The sequence below is a fragment of the Bombina bombina genome, chromosome 3 (genome assembly GCF_027579735.1).
Source record: "Bombina bombina isolate aBomBom1 chromosome 3, aBomBom1.pri, whole genome shotgun sequence".
Classification (NCBI taxonomy): Eukaryota; Metazoa; Chordata; class Amphibia; order Anura; family Bombinatoridae; genus Bombina; species Bombina bombina.
Window position 1 is genome coordinate 1,126,898,732 of NC_069501.1, and position 25,691 is coordinate 1,126,924,422.

At 42.3% G+C, this 25,691-nt stretch overlaps 1 protein-coding gene across 1 annotated transcript in view; it reads right to left on the bottom strand.

The window, feature by feature from the left end:
* The window catches only part of CDK8 (cyclin dependent kinase 8), a 399,753-nt gene that overhangs the window by 160,932 nt on the left and 213,130 nt on the right, over positions 1-25,691 (bottom strand). The window contains exon 5 of the mRNA XM_053708497.1: positions 24,735-24,792. Coding sequence (XP_053564472.1) covers positions 24,735-24,792 — 58 coding nt within the window. The remainder of the gene's footprint in view (positions 1-24,734; positions 24,793-25,691) is intronic.

Here is a 25,691-nt window from a genome sequence, read left to right on the forward strand (position 1 = left end):
CGCCGACTAACGAATAACGTCAAAAAATGACGCAACTTCCGGCGACACGTATGACGCCGGAAACGGAAACAAATTTTTTGCGCCAAAAAAGTCCGCGCCAAGAATGACGCAATAAAATGAAGCATTTTCAGCCCTCGCGAGCCTAACAGCCCACAGGGAAGAGTCAAATTTTTGAAGGTAAGAAAAAATGATTAAATCAAATGCATTATCCCAAATATGAAACTGACTGTCTGAAAATAAGGAAAGTTGAACATTCTGAGTCAAGGCAAATAAATGTTTGAATACATATATTTAGAACTTTATAAATAAAGTGCCCAACCATAGCTTGGAGTTTCACAGAAAATAAGATTTACTTACCCCAGGACACTCATCTACATGTTTGTAGAAAGCCAAACCAGTACTGAAACGAGAATCAGCAGAGGTAATGGTATATATAAGAGTATATCGTCGATCTGAAAAGGGAGGTAAGAGATGAATCTCTACGACCGATAACAGAGAACCTATGAAATAGACCCCGTAGAAGGAGATCACTGAATTCAAATAGGCAATACTCTCCTCACATCCCTCTGACATTCACTGCACGCTGAGAGGAAAACCGGGCTCCAACTTGCTGCGGAGCGCATATCAACGTAGAATCTAGCACAAACTTACTTCACCACCTCCATCGGAGGCAAAGTTTGTAAAACTGAATTGTGGGTGTGGTGAGGGGTGTATTTATAGGCATTTTGAGGTTTGGGAAACTTTGCCCCTCCTGGTAGGAATGTATATCCCATACGTCACTAGCTCATGGACTCTTGCTAATTACATGAAAGAAATTATGTTTTCTTTCATGTAATTTTTGACCCCCCAAACCCCTTTTCTGTAGTGTAGCTGCCCCAACCCTCCCTGTCCCTTTTTTTACCCTTTTTCTGTAGTGTAGCTGCCCCAACCCTCCCTGTCCCTTTTTTTACCCCTTTTCTGTAGTGTAGCTGCCCCAACCCTCCCTGTCCCTTTTTTTTACCCCTTTTCTGTAGTGTAGCTGCCCTAACCCTCCCTCTGCCTTTTTTACCCCTTTTCTGTAGTGTAGCTGCCCTATCCCTCCCTGCCCCTTTTCTGTAGTGTAGCTGCCCCATCCCTCTCCCTGTTCCTTTTTTACCCCTTTTCTGTAGTGTAGCTGCCCCATCCCCCCCCTGTCCATTTTTTAACCCCTTTTCTGTAGTGTAGCTGCCCCATCCCTCTCCTGTCACTTTTTTTTTTACCCCTTTTCTGTAGTGTAGCTGCCCCATCCCTCCCTCTTTTCTTTTTTTTCTGTAGCATAGGGCACTCCCACTCCTGAGCCACCCTCCCACACCTACCGCTGGCACTAGCAGATGATCTTTACAGACGGTGACACAGTGTCACCGTACAATGATCAGGCACCTGACCTCATATGGAGGCGGAGCACCGATCGCGCTCCATATGCGGCAGATGCCTGAAGTTTCAGGAGCTCCAGCTCTCGGCTGCAACATAACAGCTGAGAGTGCTGGAGCTTCCTGAAGCTGTCTCGTGCTGCAGGTAAGGCCAGGTGTGTTTGTCCTTGCGCTGTCTCTATTGCGCATGACAGCTTCGGACAAACACACTTGGCCTTTAATATTATATGATTTCTTTAAAAATGGTCAGACTATGGAAGAGGACTAAACTACAGCCATGTTTTAAACAGTTACATTGTGCGCATGAATTTAGCACGCACAATGTAACTGCATCTTTGGCAACAATTATTTTGTGCACATGCATTATGGATTGTTGCGTGGGCACAAAATAGTTACATTGAGGTAACATAATATGCTGTGCTCACAATGTATTACAACATGTGAACGTTTATTTTAACAGCGTGACACTTGTAGTGCTCCGTAATAATGCAACAACATTGTGCAACAAATCATTCAATCCCTGTACATATACTGTCAAATACAGAACTAGCTTTAAACAGAAATAAGTTAGGAACTTCTGAGGAGGAGGAGTAGAAAAGCTAAACTAAAACAAAAAATGTCAGTGGAGTGCTGAGACAGCACAATCTACATTCTACTGTATGTATATTATAGGGCTATACAAATACTCCATTATTTAAGGGAGTCTTGCTTGAAACATATGCATAATTATATAAGCAAATCAGAATATCTAAAAACAGGTCCATCTTTTACAAGTCTTCTTCACAAGTGAATTGCTATTCTTTATTATATACTAGTACCTCTTGTTCATAAAAATCAAAGGCAATGGTAAGATAAATAAAGCTAAAACGGTATCTCTAATACCCCGCTAACGACCCTTTACCACCTTACTATCACAATACTCATCCTTAATATGTTAATACGCCTTATTTATTTTGCTTACTTACATTCTTATTATCTGAAATACAGTTAGTGTAAACCTAAGGCACAAGGAAGCTATCTGTTGTTAGAAGCTGCTCATATGGGAGACTTGAGAATGATAATCAAGCACAGCATAACACAGGAAATCTAATGTGTATAAATGCCCTCTGTCTACATGGGCTTGGAGAGAAAACAAATTAGTTATCTGATATCCAGATATTTGTAGTGTGTTGAGAGTAATCAAACCTTCCCCCATTGGCTATCTCCCATGTTTGTTTGTTTTTTTTCCCCCTACTTGGTACTTAGTTTATGGTTATATTTTGCAGTGATGACCTTGTGCAATAAAAAAAACAACAAAAAAACCCCATAATTTATGTAAGAACTTACCTGATAAATTCATTTCTTTCATATTGGCAAGAGTCCACGAGCTAGTGACGTATGGGATATACATTCCTACCAGGAGGGGCAAAGTTTCCCAAACCTCAAAATGCCTATAAATACACCCCCCATAACAGCCACAATTCAGTTTAACGAATAGCCAAGAAGTGGGGTGATAAGAAAGGAGCGAAAGCATCAACAAGGAATTGGAATAGAAACATAGAAACATAGATATTGACGGCAGATAAGAGCCATAGGCCCAGCAAGTCTGCCCGACCTTACCTAACAGTATAAACTTATCTAGTTTGTAGGATAGCCTTATGCTGTCCCATGCATTTTTAAAGTCCCCCACAGTGTTTGTTGCTACTACCTCTTGAGGAAGTTTATTCCATAAATCAATCACTCTTTCTGTAAAGAAGTGCTTCCTCAAATTACTCCTGAATCTACTACCCTTTAGCTTGAGCTCATGACCCCTTGTTCTTGAATTTTCCATTTTATGTAAAATACCCACAGCCTTAGTTTTACTAAACCCATTAATGTACTTGAAAGTTGCTATCATATCACCTCTTTCCCTTCTCTCCTCTAAGCTATACATATTTAGGTCATTGAGCCTATCCTGGTAAGTTTTATTTTTTAGACCATGTACCATTTTGGTAGCCTCCTTTGCACAGATTCAAGTTTGTGCTTTATACAAAAAAAATCATAACCACCACAAAAAGGGTGGGCCTCATGGACTCTTGCCAATATGAAAGAAATTAATTTATCAGGTAAGTTCTTACATAAATTAAGTTTTCTTTCATTTAATTGGCAAGAGTCCATGAGCTAGTGACGTATGGGATAGCAAATACCCAAGATGTGGAACTTCCACGCAAGAGTCACTAGAGAGGGAGGGATAAAAATAAAGACAGCCAATTCCGCTGAAAAAATAAATCCACAACCCAAATCAAAAGTTTTAATCTTTATAATGAAAAAAAATGAAATTATAAGCAGAAGAATCAAACTGAAACAGCTGCCTGAAGTACTTTTCTACCAAAAACTGCTTCTGAAGAAGAGAAAACATCAAAATGGTAGAATTTAGTAAAAGTATGCAAAGAAGACCAAGTTGCTGCTTTGCAAATCTGATCAACAGAAGCTTCATTCTTAAAAGCCCAGGAAGTAGAAACTGACCTAGTAGAATGAGCCGTAATCCTCTGAGGCGGGGATTTACCAGACTCCAAATAAGCATGATGAATCAAAAGCTTTAACCAAGACGCCAAAGAAATGGCAGAAGCCTTCTGACCTTTCCTAGAACCAGAAAAGATAACAAATAGACTAGAAGACTTTCTGAAATCTTTAGTAGCTTCAACATAATATTTCAAAGCTCTTACCACGTCCAAAGAATGTAAAGATCTTTCCAAAAAATTCTTAGGATTAGGACACAACGAAGGGACAACTATTTCTCTACTAATGTTGTTAGAATTCACAACTTTAGGTAAAAATTTAAATGAAGTCCGCAAAACCGCCTTATCTTGATGAAAAATCAGAAAAGGAGACTCACAAGAAAGAGCAGATAATTCAGAAACTCTTCTAGCAGAAGAAATGGCCAAAAGAAACAATACTTTCCAAGAAAGTAATTTAATGTCCAGACAATGCATAGGCTCAAACGGAGGAGCCTGTAAAGCCCTCAAAACCAAATTAAGACTCCAAGGAGGAGAAATTGGCTTAATGACAGGTTTGATACGAACCAAAGCCTGTACAAAACAATGAATATCAGGAAGATTAGCAATTTTTCTGTGAAACAGAACAGAAAGAGCAGAGATTTGTCCTTTCAAAGAACTTGCAGACACACCCTTATCCAAACCATCCTGAAGAAACTGTAAAATTCTAGGAATTCTAAAAGAATGCCAAGAGAATTTATGAGAAGAACACCATGAAATGTAAGTCTTCCAAACTCGGTAATAAATCTTTCTAGACACAGATTTGCGAGCCTGCAACATAGTATTAATCACTGAGTCAGAGAAACCTCTATGACTAAGCACTAGGCGTTCAATCTCCATACCTTCAAATTTAATGATTTGAGATCCTGATGGAAAAATGGACCTTGAGATAGAAGGTTTGGCCTTAACGGAAGTGGCCAAGGTTGGCAACTGGACATCCGAACAAGATCGGCATACCAAAACCTGTGTGGCCATGCTGGAGCCACCAGCAGTACAAATGAACGCTCCATTATGATTTTGGAAATCACTCTTGGAAGAAGAACTAGAGGCGGAAAGACATAAGCAGGTTGATAATTCCAAGGAAGTGACAACGCATCCACTGCTTCCGCCTGAGGATCCCTGGACCTGGACAGATACCTGGGAAGTTTCCTGTTTAGATGAGAAGCCATCAGATCTATTTCTGGAAGCCCCCACATCTGAATATTCTGAAGAAACACATCTGGGTGAAAAGACCATTCTCCCGGATGTAAGGTCTGGCGACTGAGATAATCCGCTTCCCAATTGTCTATACCTGGGATATGGACCGCAGAGATTAGACAGGAACTGGATTCCGCCCATGCAAGTATCCGAGATACTTCTTTCATAGCTAGAGGACTGTGAGTCCCACCTTGATGATTGACATACGCCACGGTTGTGACATTGTCTGTCTGAAAACAAATAAACGATTCTTTCTTCAGAAGAGGCCAAAACTGAAGAGCTCTGAGAATCGCACGGAGTTCCAAAATATTGATTGGTAATCTCGCCTCTTGAGATTTCCAAACCCCCTGCGCTGTCAGAGAACCCCAGACAGCTCCCCAACCTGCTCGCATCTGTTGTGATCACAGTCCAGGTTGGACGAACAAAAGAGGCCCCCTGAACTAAACGATGGTGATCTAACCACCAAGTCAGAGATAGTCGAATATTGGGATTTAAGGATATTGATTGTGATATCCTTGTATAATCCCTGCACCATTGGCTCAGCATACAAAGTTGAAGCGGTCTCATGTGAAAACGAGCAAAGGGGATCGCGTCTGATGCTAAAGTCATGAGGCCTAAAACCTCCATGCACATAGCTACTGAAGGAAATGATTGAAACTGAAGGTTCCGACAAGCTGAAACCAATTTCAGACGTCTTTTGTCTGTTAGAGACAAAGTCATGGATACCGAATCTATTTGGAATCCTAAAAAGGTTACCCTTGTCTGAGGAATCAAAGAACTTTTTGGTAAATTGATCCTCCAACCATGTTTTTAAAGAAACAACACTAGTTGATTTGTATGAGATTCTGCAGAATGTAAAGACTGAGCAAGTACCAAGATATCGTCCAAATAAGGAAACACCACAATACCCCGCTCTCTGATTACAGAGAGTAGAGCACCGAGAACCTTTGAAAAGATCCTTGGAGCTGTTGCTAGGCCAAAAGGAAGAGCAACAAATTGGTAATGCTTGTCTAGAAAAGAGAATCTCAGGAACTGATAATGATCTGGATGAATCGGAATATGAAGATATGCATCCTGTAAATCTATTGTGGACATATAATGCCCTTGCTGAACAAAAGTCAGAATAGTCCTTATAGTCACCATTTTGAATGTTGGTATTCTTACATAACGATTCAAAATTTTTAGATCCAGAACTGGTCTGAAAGAATCCTCTTTCTTTGGAACAATGAACAGATTTGAATAAAACCCCAGACCCCGTTCCAGAAAGGGAACTGGCACAATTACCCCAGATAACTCCAGGTCTGAAACACACTTCAGGAAAGCTTGAGCCTTTACTGGGTTCACTGGAATGCGTGAGAGAAAGAAACTTCTCACAGGCGGTCTTACCTTGAAACCTATTCTGTAGCCTTGAGAAACAATGTTCTGGATCCAATGATTTTGGATTAAATTGATCCAAACATCTTTGAAAAACCTTAGTCTGCCCCCTACCAGCTGCGCTGGAATGAGGGCCGCACCTTCATGCGGACTTGGGAGCTGCTTTTGGTTTTCTAAAAGGCTTGGATTTATTCCAGACTGGGAAAGGCTTCCAATTGGAAACCGTTCCGTTAGGGGAAGGGTCAGATTTCTGTTCCTTATTCTGACGAAAGGAACGAAAACGGTTAGGAGCCCTAAATTTACCCTTAGACTTTTTATCCTGAGGCAAAAAAGCTCCCTTCCCCCCAGTAACAGTTGAAATAATAGAATCCAACTGAGAACCAAATAATGTATTACCTTGGAAAGAAAGAGATAGCAATGTTGACTTAGAAGTCATAACTGCATTCCAAGTTTTAAGCCATAAAGCTCTTCTAGCTAAAATAGCTAAAGACATATACCTGACATCAATTCTAACGATATCAAAAATGGCATGCTATACACATTAGGATCTGGTACTTGTTGCGCTTAAGTTTCCAACCAAAAGATTGAAGCTGCAGCAACATCAGCCAAAGAAATAGCAGGCTTAAGAAGATGACCTGCACATAAATAAGCCTTCCTTAGATAAGATTCAAGTTTCCTATCTAAAGGATCTTTAAAAGAAGTACTATCTGCCCTAGGAATAGTAGTACGCTTTGCAAGAGTAGAGATAGCCCCATCAACTTTGGGGATCTTTTCCCAATCAGTTGGCAAAGGGTACAGTTTCTTAAACCTTAAAGAAGGAGTAAGTGAAGTACCCAGACTATTCCATTCCCTAAAAATTACATCTGAAATAGCATCAGGAACTGGAAAAAACCTCTGGAATAACTACATGAGGTTTAAAATCCGAATGTAAACGTTTACTAGTTTTAATATCAAGAGGACTAGTCTCCTCCATATCTAATGCTATCAATACCTCTTTTAATAAAGAACGAATATACTCCATTTTAAATAAATATGAAGTTTTGTCAGTGTCAATATCTGAGGCAGAATCTTCTGAACCAGATAGATCCTCATCAGAGATGGATAAATCAGAATGCTGTCAGTCATTTAAAAATTCATTGAAATTATGAGAAGTTTTTAAAGACCTTTTACGTTTATTAGAAGGTGGTATAACAGACAAGGCCTTCTGAATAGAATTAGAAACAAATTCTCTCACATTAACAGGAATATCCTGAACATTAGATGTTGAAGGAACAGCATCAGGTAATGGATTATTACTAATGGAAATATTGTCTGCTTTAGAAAGTTTATCATGACAACTAACACAAACTACAGCCGGAGGAACAGTTACCACAAGTTTACAACAAATGCACTTAGCTTTGGTAGCACCGACATCAGGCAGCAGAATTCCAGTAGTAGATTCTGAAACAGGGTCAGCATGGGACATCTTGCAATATGTAATAGAAAAAACAACATATAAAGCAAAATTATCAATTTCCTTATATGACAGATTCAGGAAGGGGAAAAAATGCAAAATAGAATAAGCCTCTGGAAACCAGAAGCAAAAAGAAATAATGACTTAAATAATGTCAAAATCTGGCGCCAAGTATGACGCCCAAACGGACAAATATTTTTTGGCGCCAAAAACGTCTGCAACAAACACGAGCGTCATAGAAGACGCAACTATGTGAAAACTCTCTGCGCCAACTAAGACGCCGGAAATGACGACATAACGTCAACAAACGTAATTCTCGCGCCAAAAAAGTCTCTCGGCAAAAATGACGCAATATATTACAGCATTTAGCGCTCCCGCGAGCCTAACAGCCCGCAATTTAGAATGAAAGTCAATTGAAAAATTTCAGGTAAGAAATATTTTTATTTTTTTTCCCCATATATGCATTTCCCAAAAATGAAACTGACAGTCTGTAAGAAGGAAATAAACGGATTAACCTGAATCATGGCAAAGTATAAAACATATATTTAGAACTTTACATATAAAGTGCCAAACCATAGCTGAGAGTATCATAAATAAAAGGAAACATACTTACCAAAAGACACTCATCTACATTAAGTAGATAGCCAAACCAGTACTGAAACGAGAATCAGTAGAGGTAATGGTATATAAGAGTATATCGTCCATCTGAAAAGGGGAGGTAGGAGAAGAATATCTACGACCGATAACAGAGAAACTAAGAAATAGATCCCCGATAGGATGATCATTGTATTCAAAAAGTAATAACCCCTTCACATCTCTCTTTCATTCACTGCACTCTGAGAGGAAACCGTGCTTCAGCATGCTGAAAAGCGCATATCAACACAAACTTACTTCACCAACTCCATAGGAGGCAAAGTTTGTAAAAAACAGAATTTATATCTTACCTGATAAATTCCTTTCTCCTACGGTGTGTCCGGTCCACGGCTTCATCCTTACTTGTGGGAATATTCTCTTCCCTAACAGGAAATGGCAAAGAGGCACACAGCAAAAGCTGTCCATATAGCCCCTCCTCTGGCCCCGCCCCCCAGTCATTCGACTGACGGTTAGGAGAAAAAGGAGAAACTATAGGGTGCCGTGGTGACTGTAGTGTATAGAGATAAAAAAAAATTAGGCCTGACAAAAAAACCAGGGCGGGCCGTGGACCGGACACACCGTAGGAGAAAGGAATTTATCAGGTAAGATATAAATTCTGTTTTCTCCTACATAGGTGTGTCCGGTCCACGGCTTCATCCTTACTTGTGGGAACCAATACCAAAGCTTTAGGACACGGATGAAGGGAGGGAACAAGTCAGGCAACCTAAACGGAAGGCACCACGGCTTGCAAAACCTTTCTCCCAAAAACAGCCTCCGAAGAAGCAAAAGTATCAAATTTGTAAAATTTTGTAAAAGTGTGCAGTGAAGACCAAGTCGCTGCCTTACAGATCTGATCAACAGAAGCCTCGTTCTTGAAGGCCCATGTGGAAGCCACAGCCCTAGTAGAGTGGGCTGTAATTCGCTCAGGAGGCTGCCGTCCGGCAGTCTCATAAGCCAATCGGATGATGCTTTTCAGCCAAAAGGAAAGAGAGGTAGCAGTAGCTTTCTGCCCTCTCCTCTTACCAGAATAAACGACAAACAAGGATAAAGTCTGTCTAAAATCCTTAGTTGCTTCTAAGTAGAATTTTAAAGCACGGACCACATCTAGGTTGTGTAACAAACGTTCCTTCTTTGAGGCTGGATTCGGACACAGGGAAGGAACAACTATTTCCTGGTTAATATTCCTGTTGGAAACCACTTTTGGAAGAAAACCAGGCTTGGTACGTAAAACTACCTTATCTGTATGGAACACCAGATAGGGAGAAGTACACTGAAAAGCAGACAATTCAGAAACTCTTCTAGCAGAAGAAATAGCAACCAAAAACAGAACTTTCCAAGATAGTAACTTAATATCTATGGAATGTAAAGGTTCAAACGGAACCCCTTGAAGAACTGAAAGAACTAAATTTAGACTCCATGGAGGAGTCATGGGTCTGTAGACAGGCTTGATTCTAACTAACGCCTGTACAAACACCTGTACATCTGGCACGGCTGCCAGTCGTTTGTGCAACAAAACAGACAGAGCAGATATCTGTCCCTTTAAAGAGCTAGCTGACAAACCTTTATCCAAACCCTCTTGGAGAAAGGAAAGTATTCTCGGAATTCTGATTTTACTCCAAGAAAATCCTTTGGAATCGCACCAATGGATATATTTTTGCCATATCTTATGGTAAATTTTCCTAGTCACCGGTTTTCTGGCTTGAACCAGAGTATCTATAACCGAATCTGAAAACCCACGCTTAGATAGAATCAAGCGTTCAATTTCCAAGCAGTCAGTTGCAGAGAGACTAGATTTGGATGTTTGAATGGACCTTGTACTAGAAGATCCTGCCTCAAAGGTAGCTTCCATGGTGGAACCGATGACATATTCACCAGGTCTGCATACCAAGTCCTGCGTGGCCACGCAGGAGCTATCAGAATCACCAAAGCCTTCTCCTGTTTGATCCTGGCTACAAGCCTGGGAAGGAGAGGGAACGGTGGAAACACATAAGCTAGGTTGAACGACCAAGGCGCCACCAATGCATCCACTAGTGTCGCCTTGGGATCCCTGGATCTGGACCCGTAGCGAGGAACCTTGTAGTTCTGACAGGACGCCATCAGATCCAGGTCTGGAATGCCCCATAGTTGAGTTAACTGGGCAAAGACTTCCAGGTGGAGTTCCCACTCCCCCGGATGGAAAGTCTGACGACTCAAATAATCCGCCTCCCAGTTGTCTACTCCTGGGATGTGGATTGCAGATAGATGGCAGGAGTGATCCTCCGCCCATTTGATGATCTTGGATACCTCTCTCATCGCCAAGGAACTCTTTGTTCCCCCCTGATGATTGATGTACGCTACAGTCGTCATGTTGTCCGACTGAAATCTTATGAATCTGGCCTTCGCTAGTTGAGGCCAAGCCCGGAGCGCATTGAATATCGCTCTCAGTTCCAAAATGTTTATCGGGAGAAGAGACTCTTCCCGAGACCATAGACCCTGAGCTTTCAGAGAGTCCCAGACCGCGCCCCAGCCCAAGAGGCTGGCGTCGGTCGTGACAATGACCCACTCTGGTCTGCGGAAACTCATTCCCTGAGACAGGTGATCTTGAGTCAACCACCAGAGGAGTGAGTCTCTGGTTACCTGGTCTACTTGAATTTGGGGAGACAAGTCTGCATAATCCCCATTCCACTGTTTGAGCATGCACAGCTGAAATGGTCTTAAATGAATTTGAGCAAAAGGAACCACGTCCATTGCTGCAACCATTAGTCCTATAACTTCCATGCACTGAGCTATGGAAGGCTGAGGAATAGAATGAAGAACTCAACAAACTTTTAGAAGTTTTAACTTTCTGACCTCTGTCAGAAAAATCTTCATTTCCACAGAATCTATTATTGTTCCCAGAAAGGGAACCCTTGTGGACGGGGACAGGGAACTTTTTTCTATGTTCACCTTCCACCCGTGAGATCAATGTCTGTATGAGCCCTTGCTTTGGAAAGGGACGACGCTTGAATTAGAACGTCGTCTAGGTAAGGTGCTACAGCAATGCCCCTCGGCCTTAGAACCGCTAGAAGGGACCCTAGTACCTTTGTGAAAATTCTGGGAGCAGTGGCTAAACCGAATGGAAGAGCCACGAACTGGTAATGTTTGTCCAGAAAGGCGAACCTTAGGAACTGATGGTGATCTTTGTGGATAGGAATATGCAGGTACGCATCCTTTAAGTCCACGGTAGTCATATATTGACCTTCCTGGATTGTTGGTAAGATCGTCCGAATAGTTTCCATTTTGAATGATGGAACTCTGAGGAATTTGTTTAGTATTTTTAAATCCAGAATTGGTCTGAAAGTTCCCTCTTTTTTGGGAACTACAAACAGGTTTGAGTAAAACCCCAGACCTTGTTCGGCTGTTGGAACTGGGTGTATCACTCCCATCTTTAATAGGTCTCCTACGCAATGTAAGAATGCCTGTTTCTTTATCTGGTCTGAAGATAAGCGAGACATGTGGAACCTTCCCCTTGGAGGAAGTTCCTTGAACTCTAGAAGATACCCCTGAGAGACTATTTCTAGTGCCCAGGGATCCGGAACGTCTCTTGCCCAAGCCTGAGCAAAGAGAGAAAGTCTGCCCCCTACTAGATCCGGTCCCGGATCGGGGGCTACCCCTTCATGCTGTCTTGGTAGCAGCAGCAGGCTTCTTGGCCTGTTTACCCTTGTTCCAGCCTTGCACAGGTTTCCATGCAGGTTTGGGCTGGGCAGCATTGCCCTCTTGTCTAGAGGCTGCAGAGTTAGATGCCGGTCCGTTCCTGAAATTGCGAAAGGAACGAAAATTAGACTTGTTCTTAGCCTCGAAAGGTCTATCTTGTGGGAGGGCATGGCCCTTTCCCCCAGTGATGTCTGAAATAATCTCCTTCAATTCCGGCCCAAAAAGGGTCTTACCTTTGAAAGGAATATTAAGTAATTTAGTCTTGGACGACACATCTGCCGACCAGGATTTTAGCCAAAGCGCCCTGCGTGCCACTATAGCAAAACCTGAGTTTTTTCGCAGCTAATTTCGTTATTTGAAAAGCGGCATCCAATATAAAGGAATTAGCTAACTTAAGTGCGTGAATTCTGTCCATGACTTCATCATATGAAGTCTCCTTCTGGAGCGAGCTTTCTAATTCCTCGAACCAAAAAGACGCCGCTGAGGTGACAGTAATAATGCACGCAATTGGTTGAAGAAGGAGACCTTGCTGAACAAAAATCTTTTTAAGCAATCCTTCCAATTTTTTATCCATAGGATCTTTGAAAGCACAACTGTCCTCTATAGGAATAGTTGTGCGCTTTGCTAACGTTGAAACTGCCCCCTCAACCTTAGGGACCGTCTGCCATGCGTCCCTTCTGGGGTCTACAATGGGGAACATTTTCTTAAATATAGGAGGTGGGACAAACGGTATACCCGGCTTCTCCCACTCCTTATTCACTATGTCCGCTACCCTCTTGGACATCGGAAAAGCATCAGCGTGCACTGGGACCTCTAAGAATTTGTCCAATTTGCACAACTTCTCTGGGATTACCAAAGAATCACAATCATCCAGAGTAGCTAGTACCTCCTTAAGCAGGGCGCGGAGATGTTCTAGCTTAAATTTAAATGCTACTATATCAGGTTCTGACTGTTGAGAAATTTTTCCTGAGTCAGAAATTTCTCCCTCAGACAGCCCCTCCCTCACTGCCAATTCCGATTGATGTGAGGGTAAAATAGATAAGGTATCGTCGGCGTCTACTTGTTCATCCTTTTCTGTATTTAAAACTGAACAATCACGCTTTCTCTGAAATGCTGGCAGTTTGGATAAAAGATTTGCTATAGAATTATCCACTACTGCTGTTAATTGCTGCATAGTAACAAGCATTGGCGCGCTAGATGTACTAGGTATCGCCTGCGCGGGCAAAACTGGTGTAGACACAGGAGAGGATGTAGAACTATCCCCACTACCTTCATTAGCAGAATCATCTTGGGCAATTTTATTAAATGTGACAGAATTGTCCTTACTTTGTTTGGACTCCATGGCACAATTATCACATACACTTAAAGGGGGGACCACCTTGGTCTCTATACACACAGAACATAAGCTATCTGATGGCACAGACATGTTAGGCAGATTTAGGCAGGCTATTAATGCAATAAAAACGATTTTGAACAAAACCGTTACTGTCTCTTTAAATAATAAAATGACACACTTTATTTCTGAATGTTCAAAAAACTATGAAGGCAATATCCGATCTTTATAAAATTTACACCCCAGTGTCTTAATGCTTTGAAAGTATTGCACACAAAATATGAAGTCTCTAGACCCTTAAATAAGCAAAGCGGAGCTAATTGTTCAATTTAACCAGTTTTACACACTACAGTCCCTGCTACAGCCTTTGCTGTAGCTTTTACCTTCCTTAGGGGTTATTCACCACAGAAATAAGCCTTCCGGAGTCTGTTTCTTATCCACAGGACCCTCTCACATGAAGCTGCATGCACTGCCTTTGATATTAACTGCGCAACTGAGGCGCGAAAATGAGGCCTCCTCCCTCTGCATACTAGAGTGAAGGGGCCTTCCTGACTAGATTAGGCGTCTAAACCAATGCCAGGAATAATTAAAATGTTCCCAAAAGTGTATTTATGTTCATAAAACATTTGAAGTGCCATAAAAATGTGATATAAGTCAATCGATTTGGCCCACAACAGTGTCTACCAGTACAAAGCCCAAAAAATAAGCCTGTAATCTGTTACTCAGTCTAAGAAAATGGCTTACCGGTCCCCTGAGGGAAAAACTGACAGTCTTCTAGCATTACCATGTGTTGTTAGAAAAGAGACTGGTCATACCTGGAGCAGATGAGTCTGCAAACTGTTACCCCCAACTGAAGTTCTCTGGTCTCAACAGTCCTGTGTGGTAACAGCAATGGATTCTAGTTACTTGTGCTAAAATCATATTCCTCTTTAATAGAAATCTTCATCACTTTCTGTTGTAGAGTAAATAGTACAAACCGGCACTATTTTAAAATAACAAACTCTTGATAGAAGAAATAAAAACTACAACTAAACCACAAACTCTTTACCATCCCCGTGGAGATGCTACTTGTTCAGAGCGGCAAAGAGAATGACTGGGGGGCGGGGCCAGAGGAGGGGCTATATGGACAGCTTTTGCTGTGTGCCTCTGCCATTTCCTGTTAGGGAAGAGAATATTCCCACAAGTAAGGATGAAGCCGTGGACCGGACACACCCTATGTAGGAGAAATGAATTGTGGGTGTGGTGGTGGTGGGGTGTATTTATAGGCATTTTGAGGTTTGGGAAACTTTGCCACTCCTGGTAGGAATATATATCCCATACGTCACTAGCTCATGGACTCTTGACAATTACATGAAAGAAATTATGCTTACCTTATAAATGTATTTCTCTTTCTTGACAATACGAGTCCACGGATCATCTAACTACTATTGGGAATATCACTCCTGACCAGCAGGAGGCGGCAAAGAGCACCACAGCAAAGCTGTTAAATATCACCTCCCTTCCCTCCAACCCCAGCCATTCGACTGAAGCAAAGGAGAGAAAGGAAGTAACAAGGTGCAGAGGTGTCTGAAGTTTATAACCTACCAACAAACCCTGTCCAAAAAGAACAGGGCGGGCCGTGGACTCATCGTGTCAAGAAATAAATAAATTTATCAGGTAAGCATAAATTTTGTTTTCTTTCTAATGACATGATGAGTCCACGGTTTATCTAATTACTATTGGGAATCAATACCCAAGCTACACAGATGATAAGGGAGGGACAAGACAGGGAACCTAAACGGAAGGCACCACTGCTTGAAGAACCTTTCTCCCAAAAGAGGCTTCCGCCGAGGCAAAAGTGTCAAATTTATAGAATTTTGAAAAAGTGTGAAGAGAAGACCAAGTTGCAGCCTTGCAAATCTGTTCCACAGAAGCTTCATTTTTGAATGCCCAGGAAGAGGAAACAGCCCTTGTAGAATGAGCCGTAACTCTCTCAGGAGGCTGCTATCCAGCAGTTTCATAGGCAAACCGAATGATACTCTTCAGCCACAAAGAAAGAGAAGTAGCCGTAGCTTTCTGCCCCTTACGTTTCCCAGAGAATACCACAAACAGAGCAGAAGACTGACGAAAATCCTTAGTCTCCTGCAAATAAAATTTTAATGCACGCACCACGTCCAGATTGTGCAGAAGCCATTCCATCTGAGAAGAAGGATTAGGACACAAGGAAGGAACAACAATCTCCTGACTAATGTCCCAATCTGAAACTACTTTAGGGAGGAACCCTAACTTAGTACGCAAAACTACCTTATCTGAATGAAAAATAAGGTAAGTAGATTCATACTGTAATGCCGAGAGTTCTGACACTCTACAAGAAAGTCCCGTTAGTTACACGGAGGATTCAAGAGCAATTTACAAAATATTATAAAACGGAGCTTCACATGAATCCGATCTGTATGTGAATTGGGTCCCTGCATTCAAATCCTGCCAATTTCCCTGTTTCTGTGTCATTCGTACTACAAGTCTCTCTTTGGTATGTGAATTGGGTCCCTGCATTCAAATCCTGCCAATTTCCCTGTTTGTGTCATTTGTACTACAAGTCTCTCTTTGGTATGTGAATTGGGTCCCTGCATTCAAATCCTGCCATTTCTCCTGTTTTTTGTGTCATCTGTATTGCAAGCCTCTCTTTTTGCATTTGTCTATATAATTATGTATTTACCCTGCTGATATCTTGCCTTTATCTATGTGATGTTCAAACCTTGCAAATACTTGTTTTAATTCCTAAATTTATAATTTCACTAATGGTTTAACCACAGCCTCCCCCAAATTCTATTGTCTACTAATCTCACCTTATCTCACCCTGAATCAAATTTTCCCAATTAGCCTTTTGACTGTCTTTGATCAGGTCATTACCTAATTTATTGCATTCAGCTGAATGCTCTGGCCTAAAAATGTAACACTGCTATGGGGAAAGCAATGCAGGGGTTTAGCAATGTAGGTTAGATAGCAATATTGTAAGATCATCTGTTCACATCTCTTAAGTGAACATTTATAAGTGAGGAACAACAAATAGGATTGGACAAGGGATAAGGCAAGTTCTGTTTTAATACTGAGTTTTATACACTGTGACTATGCTAAATATCTTCATATTCCTTTTTGCCACCTTTTGTCTGTTTAACACACTGCTTTACTCAATTACTCCTTACCCCTCATCACCTGCACTGCTCATTAGCCCATCTCTTTTAACCTCACCTTACTTCTGTATTCATGAACTTCACACATTCCTAAAGACTCTCTCTCCCACTTGCAACTCATCACAAAAACAGTCTCACTACTGCAAATCCGCATCTCATCTCATGTCACTCTCCCTCTTGCTCATACTAGCTGCTGGCGACATCTCCCCTAATCCTGGTCCCCCACATTTTCCTTGCCCTGCACACCCATGTGTACCCTTCAATAGACTTCAAAAACAAAACTCTGGTAACACTAATCTCATTCATCTTGCATCTAAAGTCACCACCCGGCTTCACTTGCGCACTTTGGAACTCTTGCTCTGTATGCAACAAGCTCACTTTTATCCATGACCTCTTTATCTCCCACTCAATCTTTTGGCTCTCACAGAAACCTGGCTCTCTCTTTTAGACACTGCTTCCTCTGCTGCACTGTCACATGGGGGTCTCCACTTCAGCCACACTCCTAGGTCTGACAATAGACAAGGAGGTGGTGTTGGTATTTTACTTTCCTCTCGTTGCACCTTTCAACAAATACATCCCTTCTCTTCCCTCACATTTTCTTCATTCGAAACACACATGATTCGCTTATTCTCTCCCCTCTCTATACGCGTTGCAGTCATATACCGCCCTCATATACCACCCCCCTGGCTCTGCAACCATTTCTAGATCACTTTGCCGCCTGGCTACCTTACTTTCTTTCCTCAGATACCCCTGCCCTCATTCTCGGAGACTTCAACCTCCCTGTTGAAAATCCCACTGCCTCCTCTGCAAAACTACTTCTGCAACTCACTTCCCCTTTCGGCTTGTCACAATGGACTGACTCTCCCACGCACAAAGATGGTCACTCCCTTGATCTGATTTTCAGTTATCGATGCACTATCTCAAACTTCACAAACTCACCTTTTCCTCTTTCTGACAACCTCACATCTCCTCACTTGTACCATCACCTCCCTCCCTACAACTCTCCCTCCTTCTACCCCCCACACTAAACTTCACAGAAGAATCAAGTTATCAGATCAGCAACAGCTCGCTAGCTCTCTCGAACCTCTACTCTCTTCCATCCCCTCCTTTTCCTGTCCTGATGAATCCATCTTCCACTATAACTCCACCCTTACATTGGTCCTTGATAACCTGGCCCCACCTACCATAGCTCAGAAAACATACACTCATCCTCAGCCCTGGCATACTCCTGACACGGTACCTATGCAGATGTTCCCGTACTGCTGAGCGACACTGGAGGAAATCTCGGAGTTCTGCTGACTTTCTTCACTATAAGTTTATCTTGAACTCTTACTATTCTGCCCTTTATCTATATAAGCAACACTAATTCTCTACTCTTGTCTCTACTCTTTCTTCAAACCCAAAACATCTGTTCTCCACATTCAATACTCTTCTCCGACAACCCCCACCTCAACGTTTCTCTCAGCCCAACAAAATAATCGACTCCATCAGAACTGAAATACCGGTCTCCCACCCCCTCAAAAGCTCACAATCATCCAAAACCCACATAGCCATAAATTTAGCTCTTTTGCCCCTGTTACAGAGGATGAAGTTTCTGCCCTTATACTATCCGCTCTTCTCACTACCTGTCCCTTCGACCCCATATCCCCTCACAACCACTCCCCATCCCCTCCCTCTCTTCTACCCTTACCCCTATACTCACACACATCTTCAACCTCTACCTCAGCACTGGTATAGTTCCCACATCTCTTAAACATGCATTAGTCACACCTTTCCTTAAAAAAAACCTTTTCTCGATCCAACCTCCTCATCCAACTACCGCCCTATTTCCCTACTACCTCTTGCCTCAAAGCTTCTTGAAAAGATAGTATATGCACGTCTATCCCATTTCCTTACATTAAACCCCCTCCTTGACCCACTGCAATATGGATTTCGCCCCCTTCACTCAGAGACAGCAATTGTTAAGGTTACCAAAGACCTACTTACAGCAAAATCAAAAGGCCACTTCTTTCTACTTATCCTTCTTGATCTGTCTGCAGCCTTTGATACTGTTGACCACCCTCTTTTGCTCTATACCATCCAATCCTTCAGCATCTGTGACACAGCTCTCTCTTGGTTCTCTTCCTATCTGTCTAACCGTACCTTTAGTGTAGCCTTCTCTGGGGTATCCTCTGTCCCGTTACCTCTTTCTGTTGGGATACTGCAAGGCTCTGTCCTCGGTCCCCTTCTCTTCTCAATCTACACGTCTTCACTAGGTTCCTTAAAAAAGTCCCATGGGTTTCATTATCACTTGTATGCCAACGATACCCAAATCTACCTCTCTGCACCAGAATTATCTTCTTCTTTGCTAACCCGTGTCACTAACCGTCTCTCTCATATCTCATCTTGGATGTCCTCTCACTACCTCAAGCTAAATCTCTCCAAAACTGAGCTCCTTATTTTCCCCCCTTCTTCAAAAATCTCCACCCCCCATGTCTCTAACTGTTGACAACTCCATCATTACCCCAAACTCACATGCCCGATGTCTTGGGGTCACACTTGACTCAGATCTTTCTTTCACTCCTCACATTCAGTCCTTGGCTACAGCCTGCTGCTTCCACCTTAAAAACATCGCTAAAATTAGACATTTCCTTACACAAGACACAACAAAGATTTTAATCCACTCTCTCATCCTTTACCGCGCCTTGACTACTGCAACTCTATCCTCTCTGGTCTCCCTAGCTGCCGCCTAGCTCCTTTACAATCCATAATGAATGCCTCTGCCAGGCTCATCTTCCTTGCACGTCGTTCTTCATCTGCCACACCTCTCTGCCAATCCCTTCACTGGCTTCCTCTTGCCTCCAGGATTAAACACAAAATTCTCACTCTGACACACAAAGCCCTCAATTGCATTGCTCCCCTCTACATCTCAGACATTGTCTCCAGATACTCTCCCTCCCATCCCTTTCGCTCATGATCTCCTGCTCTCCTCCTCTCGTTACCTCCTCACATTCCCGTCTACAAGATTTCTCAAGACTGGCTCCCATCTTATGGAACTCTGCCTCGCTCCACAAGAATCTCCCCTAGTTTTAAAAGCTTCAAGTGCTCCCTGAAGACTCTACTATTCAGGGACGCTTACAACCTACACTAACCTTCCTAGCTCCACTGCTATCCCCTAAAACCCCATAGCATGTAAGCCTATGAGCCCAGCTGTTTGTAGTTCACCTTCATAAGAGCCGACTACAACAGTGCAACTCTTGGCAGGACCATTCACCCATTTGATCCATGTAATTGTTTTTATATACCACCCATGTTCATAGCGCTGTGGAACCTGTTGGCGCTCTACAAATACCTGATAATAATAATAATAAGATGAGATAGCAACAAGAAACAAAACTTTCCAAGATAACTTAATATCTAAGGAATGCATAGGCTCAAACTGAGCCCCTTAAAGAACCTTAAGCACTAAGACTCCAAGGAGGAGTAACTGGCTTGAACACAGGCCTGATCCTGACCAAGGCCTGACAAAACGATTGCACGTCTGGGATGTCTGCCAGACGTTTATGTAACAAAATAGACAAGGCAGATATTTGCCCCTTTAGAGAACTTACCGATAAACCCTTCTCCAAACCTTCTTGGAGAAAGGACAGAATTCTAGGAATCTTAACTCTACTCCAAGAGTAGCCCTTGGATCCACACCAATATAGATATTTACGCCATATCTTGTGGTAAATCTTTCTAGTCACAGATTTATGAGCCTGAATCATGGTCTCAATGACCGATTCCGAAAATCCACGCTTGGATAAAATCCATAATGAATGCCTCTGCCAGGCTCATCTTCCTTGCACGTCGTTCTTCATCTGCCACACCTCTCTGCCAATCCCTTCACTGGCTTCCTCTTGCCTCCAGGATTAAACACAAAATTCTCACTCTGACACACAAAGCCCTCAATTGCATTGCTCCCCTCTACATCTCAGACATTGTCTCCAGATACTCTCCCTCCCATCCCTTTCGCTCATGATCTCCTGCTCTCCTCCTCTCGTTACCTCCTCACATTCCCGTCTACAAGATTTCTCAAGACTGGCTCCCATCTTATGGAACTCTGCCTCGCTCCACAAGAATCTCCCCTAGTTTTAAAAGCTTCAAGTGCTCCCTGAAGACTCTACTATTCAGGGACGCTTACAACCTACACTAACCTTCCTAGCTCCACTGCTATCCCCTAAAACCCCATAGCATGTAAGCCTATGAGCCCAGCTGTTTGTAGTTCACCTTCATAAGAGCCGACTACAACAGTGCAACTCTTGGCAGGACCATTCACCCATTTGATCCATGTAATTGTTTTTATATACCACCCATGTTCATAGCGCTGTGGAACCTGTTGGCGCTCTACAAATACCTGATAATAATAATAATAAGATGAGATAGCAACAAGAAACAAAACTTTCCAAGATAACTTAATATCTAAGGAATGCATAGGCTCAAACTGAGCCCCTTAAAGAACCTTAAGCACTAAGACTCCAAGGAGGAGTAACTGGCTTGAACACAGGCCTGATCCTGACCAAGGCCTGACAAAACGATTGCACGTCTGGGATGTCTGCCAGACGTTTATGTAACAAAATAGACAAGGCAGATATTTGCCCCTTTAGAGAACTTACCGATAAACCCTTCTCCAAACCTTCTTGGAGAAAGGACAGAATTCTAGGAATCTTAACTCTACTCCAAGAGTAGCCCTTGGATCCACACCAATATAGATATTTACGCCATATCTTGTGGTAAATCTTTCTAGTCACAGATTTATGAGCCTGAATCATGGTCTCAATGACCGATTCCGAAAATCCACGCTTGGATAAAATTAAGCATTCAATCTCCAAGCAGTCAGCTTCAGAGAAACTAGATTTGGGTGAAGGAAGAGCCCTTGAAGTAGAAGGTTCTTCCTCAACAGAAGTCTCCAAGGTGGAAGAGATGACATGTTCACCAGGTCTGCATACCAAATCTTGCGAGGTCACGCCGGTGCAATGAGGATCACCGATGCCCTTCCTGCTTGATTCGAGCAATGACCCGAAGTAGAAGAGCGAACGGAGGAAATAGGTATGCAAGACCGCCAGGACGTCTATCAGTACAGCCTGAGGGTTCCTTGACCTTGACCCGTACCTTGGGAGCTTGGCATTCTGCCGAGATGCCATGAGATCCAGTTCCGGCTGACACCATTTGAGAATCAGGCTGAAAAATACTTCTGGATGGAGTTCCCACTCCCCCGGGTGGAAGGTCTGCCTGCTCAGGAAGTCTGCCTCCCAGTTGTCCACTCCTGGAATGTGAATCGCCGACAGACAGCAATTGTGGGTCTCCGCCCACTGAATTATCTTGGCTACCTCTGTCATGGCCAAGGAACTCCGCGTTCCTCCCTGATGGTTGATGTAAGCCACTGAAGTTATGTTGTCCGACTGGAACCTGATGAACCGGGCTGAGGCTAACTGAGGCCAGGCCAGGAGAGCATTGAAGATTGCTCTCAGCTCCAGAATGTTTATGGGTAGAACAGACTCCAACCGAGTCCATGTTCCCTGAGTCTTTAGAGAGCCCCAAACTGCTCCCCATCCCAGAAGGCTGGCGTTTGTTGTCACAATCACCCAAGAGGGTCTGCGAAAGCAGGTTCCTTGGGAGAGATGAACCTGAAACAACCACCAAAGAAGAGAATCCCTTGTCTCCTGCTCCAGCTGTAATCGCGGAGATAGATCCGCATACTCTTCGTTCCACTGACTGAGCATGCTTAACTGCAGAGGTCTGAGGTGAAAACAAGCGAACGGGATAATGTCCATTGCCGCTACCATCAGAGCGATTACCTCCATGTACTGAGCCACTGATGGCCGAGGAGAGGACTGAAGCGCTAGGCAAGAATCGAAAATCTTTGATTTCCTGACTTCTGTCAGAAAAATCTTCATTGATAAGGAATCTATTATGGTTCCCAAGAAAATTACCCTCGTATTTGGAACTAAGGAACTCTTTTTCAAATTTACCTTCCATCCGTGAGATCGCAGGAAAGATAACATTTCCGTGTGGGATCTTGCTTGTTGAAAGGATGGCGCCTGAACCAGAATGTCGTCCAGATAATGCGCCACTGCAATGCCCCGCAATTGGAGCACCGTCAACAGAGATCCCAGAACCTTTGAGAAAATTCTGGGAGCTGTGGCAAGGCCGAATGGAAGAGCCACGAACTGGAAGTGTTTGTCTAGAAATGCAAACCTTAGAAACTTGTGATAGTCTCTGTGGATAGGGACATGCAGGTACGCGTCCTTTAAATCCTCCGTTGTCATAAATTGACCCTCTTGGATCAAAGGAAGAATGGAACGAATAGTTTCCATCTTGAAGGACGGCACTCCGAGGAATTTGTTTAGACTCTTGAGATCTAAAATTGGTCTGAAGGTTCCCTCCTTTTTGGGAACCATAAACAGATTGGAATAGAACCCCAGACCCTGTTCCTGTATCGGAACAGGAACAATCACTCCCAGGTCGGAGAGGTCCTGCACATAGTGTAAGAACGCCTCTCTTTTTGTCTAGTCTACAGATAATCTTGAAAGCAGAAACCTGCCGCTGCGAGGAAATGTCTTAAACTCTAGTTTGTATCCCTGGGACACGATGTCCACTGCCCAGAGATCATGAACATCTCAAACCCAAGCCTGAGTAAAGAAGGAAAGTCTGCCCCCCACAAGATCCAGTCCCAGATCGGGGGCAGGCCCTTCATGTTATTTTTTTATTCAACAGCAGGCTTTTTGGATTGTTTTCCCTTGTTTCAAGACTGATTGGGCCTCCAGGAAGGCTTGGACTGTTCCTGCTTGGAAGAGGGAGTGAAAGGAATTACCTTGAAATTTCCAAAGGAACGAAAATTACTCTGACGTCCCTTTTGTTTATTTCTCTTATCCTGAGGGAGGAAATGCAAAAAATAAAAAATAATTTCTGACAGTAAGGAACTAAATAGAGTTACACAAGCACTACTGACAATGTCTACACCTCAGCTTAGCTTTGCTGTGGTGCCTACCTGCCCTGCTGACACCGGATAGTATTTCCAGTAGAAGATTTGGAACTCGACTTGCAGCACAATGAAAAGCTGTCCAGTCCTAAGAACGCAGCATTAAGTCTTTATATGCGTTTTCCTGCCTGAGACTGCTATCTGACACATCCTATGTCACCCCCCACGGTCACAATAAGTGAAGGGGAAATGGCACACAACAGCAAATTTCGCCTCAGTTAGCCCTGCCCATCGTGGGTGTCTAAATAATTAACCTCTCGGTCGGCATATTTTAAAGTCAAGCCGCCGGGAGAAGTAAACACCACATCAAAAATGAGCCTTAATTAACCTCCTCCTGCTATAACAATACTGCCTTCTTCATATGTTCTCCCAAACATATAGGGGAAATTCGTGTGTCCCAGTGTTTAGTGAATAAAGTGCCCAATTTTTCCTGCAATTCCAAGAAAATATAAAGTTAGCACTTGCCTCATAAATCTGCCAGGAAGCAAGGCAGCTTACTAGGTTTGAGAGGTCTTCTCAATCACATGGACCTGTAGAAAAAGAAATAAAGACTGAGTAATCTTACTAAGGCTTTCAGTATTAGGGCAGCATTAATTACATGGGAGGCGCAGTGAGGATTGTACCCCACAAGTCCCCATTGCTTGAAAGCACCACTGCTCTACTGAAGAGACTGATATGGACTACGGCTACACCCTAGGACAAAGCAGCACAATCTTGCACTACTTAGAAAATATTCTTCAAGCAAGATTTTATTATTTTTTTAACACCTAACTTTACTACTTCCTTGCTCTAACATAGGCAAAGAGAACGACTGGGGTTGGAGGGAAGGGAGGTGATATTTAACAGCTTAGCTGTGGTACTCTTTGCCGCCTCCTGCTGGGCAGGAGTGATATTCCCAATAGTAATTAGATGATTCGTGGACTCATTGTATCATTAGAAGAAGAAAAAAAAAAGAAGAAAAAAAAAAAGGTATTAAGGATTTTCAATGTTGCAATTCATACCTATTTTAACTCGTCCTCGTTCTGGACCTTCACCCATGACTAAAATATTAGCTGGTTTCTACGGAGAAAAACAAACAAAAAAGGGGGGAAAAGCAATACAATATATTAGAATTAATATCATTATGATCAAATAAAACATTTACATTTTTTTTTCATTTCACATAAACATAAGTTATTGCGTCAATTAAAATGCGTATACTATTTCGTTTTGTGCTTCCATTTTTAAATTGTTAAAAGCCAGTGCTTTCAGAAATATATTTTGTAAAATAAATAAAGGTTAATAAAAAGCAGATGCTGCTACTCTTTTCGGCTAAATTTCAATCATACAAGTAAAGTTAGTCTTTTTACATCCCTAACAAGCATCTGCTGCTACTCTTTTCGGCTAAATTTCAATCATACAAGTAAAGTTAGTCTTTTTACATCCCTAACAAGCATCTTTACCATATGTAAACTACGTAGCAAATGTACACTGGGAATAGGTGAATGTTTATTGCATAAAACATTTTAAAGCTAAGAATCACCACATTCTTGCATGAAAACAAAAGAAAGAGTGCTAAACTTACAAACTTAAAAGGGACAGTAAACCCAAAATCTTTCTCCCCTTTAATTTGTTCACAGTGATTTATTTTACCTGCTAGAGTGTATTTAATGGTTTACAAGTAGCCCACTTACCCTTATTTCAGCATTTGAAATAGCCGATTTAGCCTGTGGTATTTTTTAACTATACTGAAAGTTTCTAGACTTAAGTTCAGGTTATTGATGCAAACACAGTCAGCAGAAGAAATTACACTCCTGGTGGGGTATAGAAGATAACTAAATGATAATTTTTCATTTTTCTAAATATTGGGCTTTGGTTTACAAACAGATATAAAATAAGGAAGCGTGTGTGTGTGTGTGTAAACAAAGTGATAACATAATGAGATGTTCTTTTATTGCAAGACAGGAGGCTACATATTT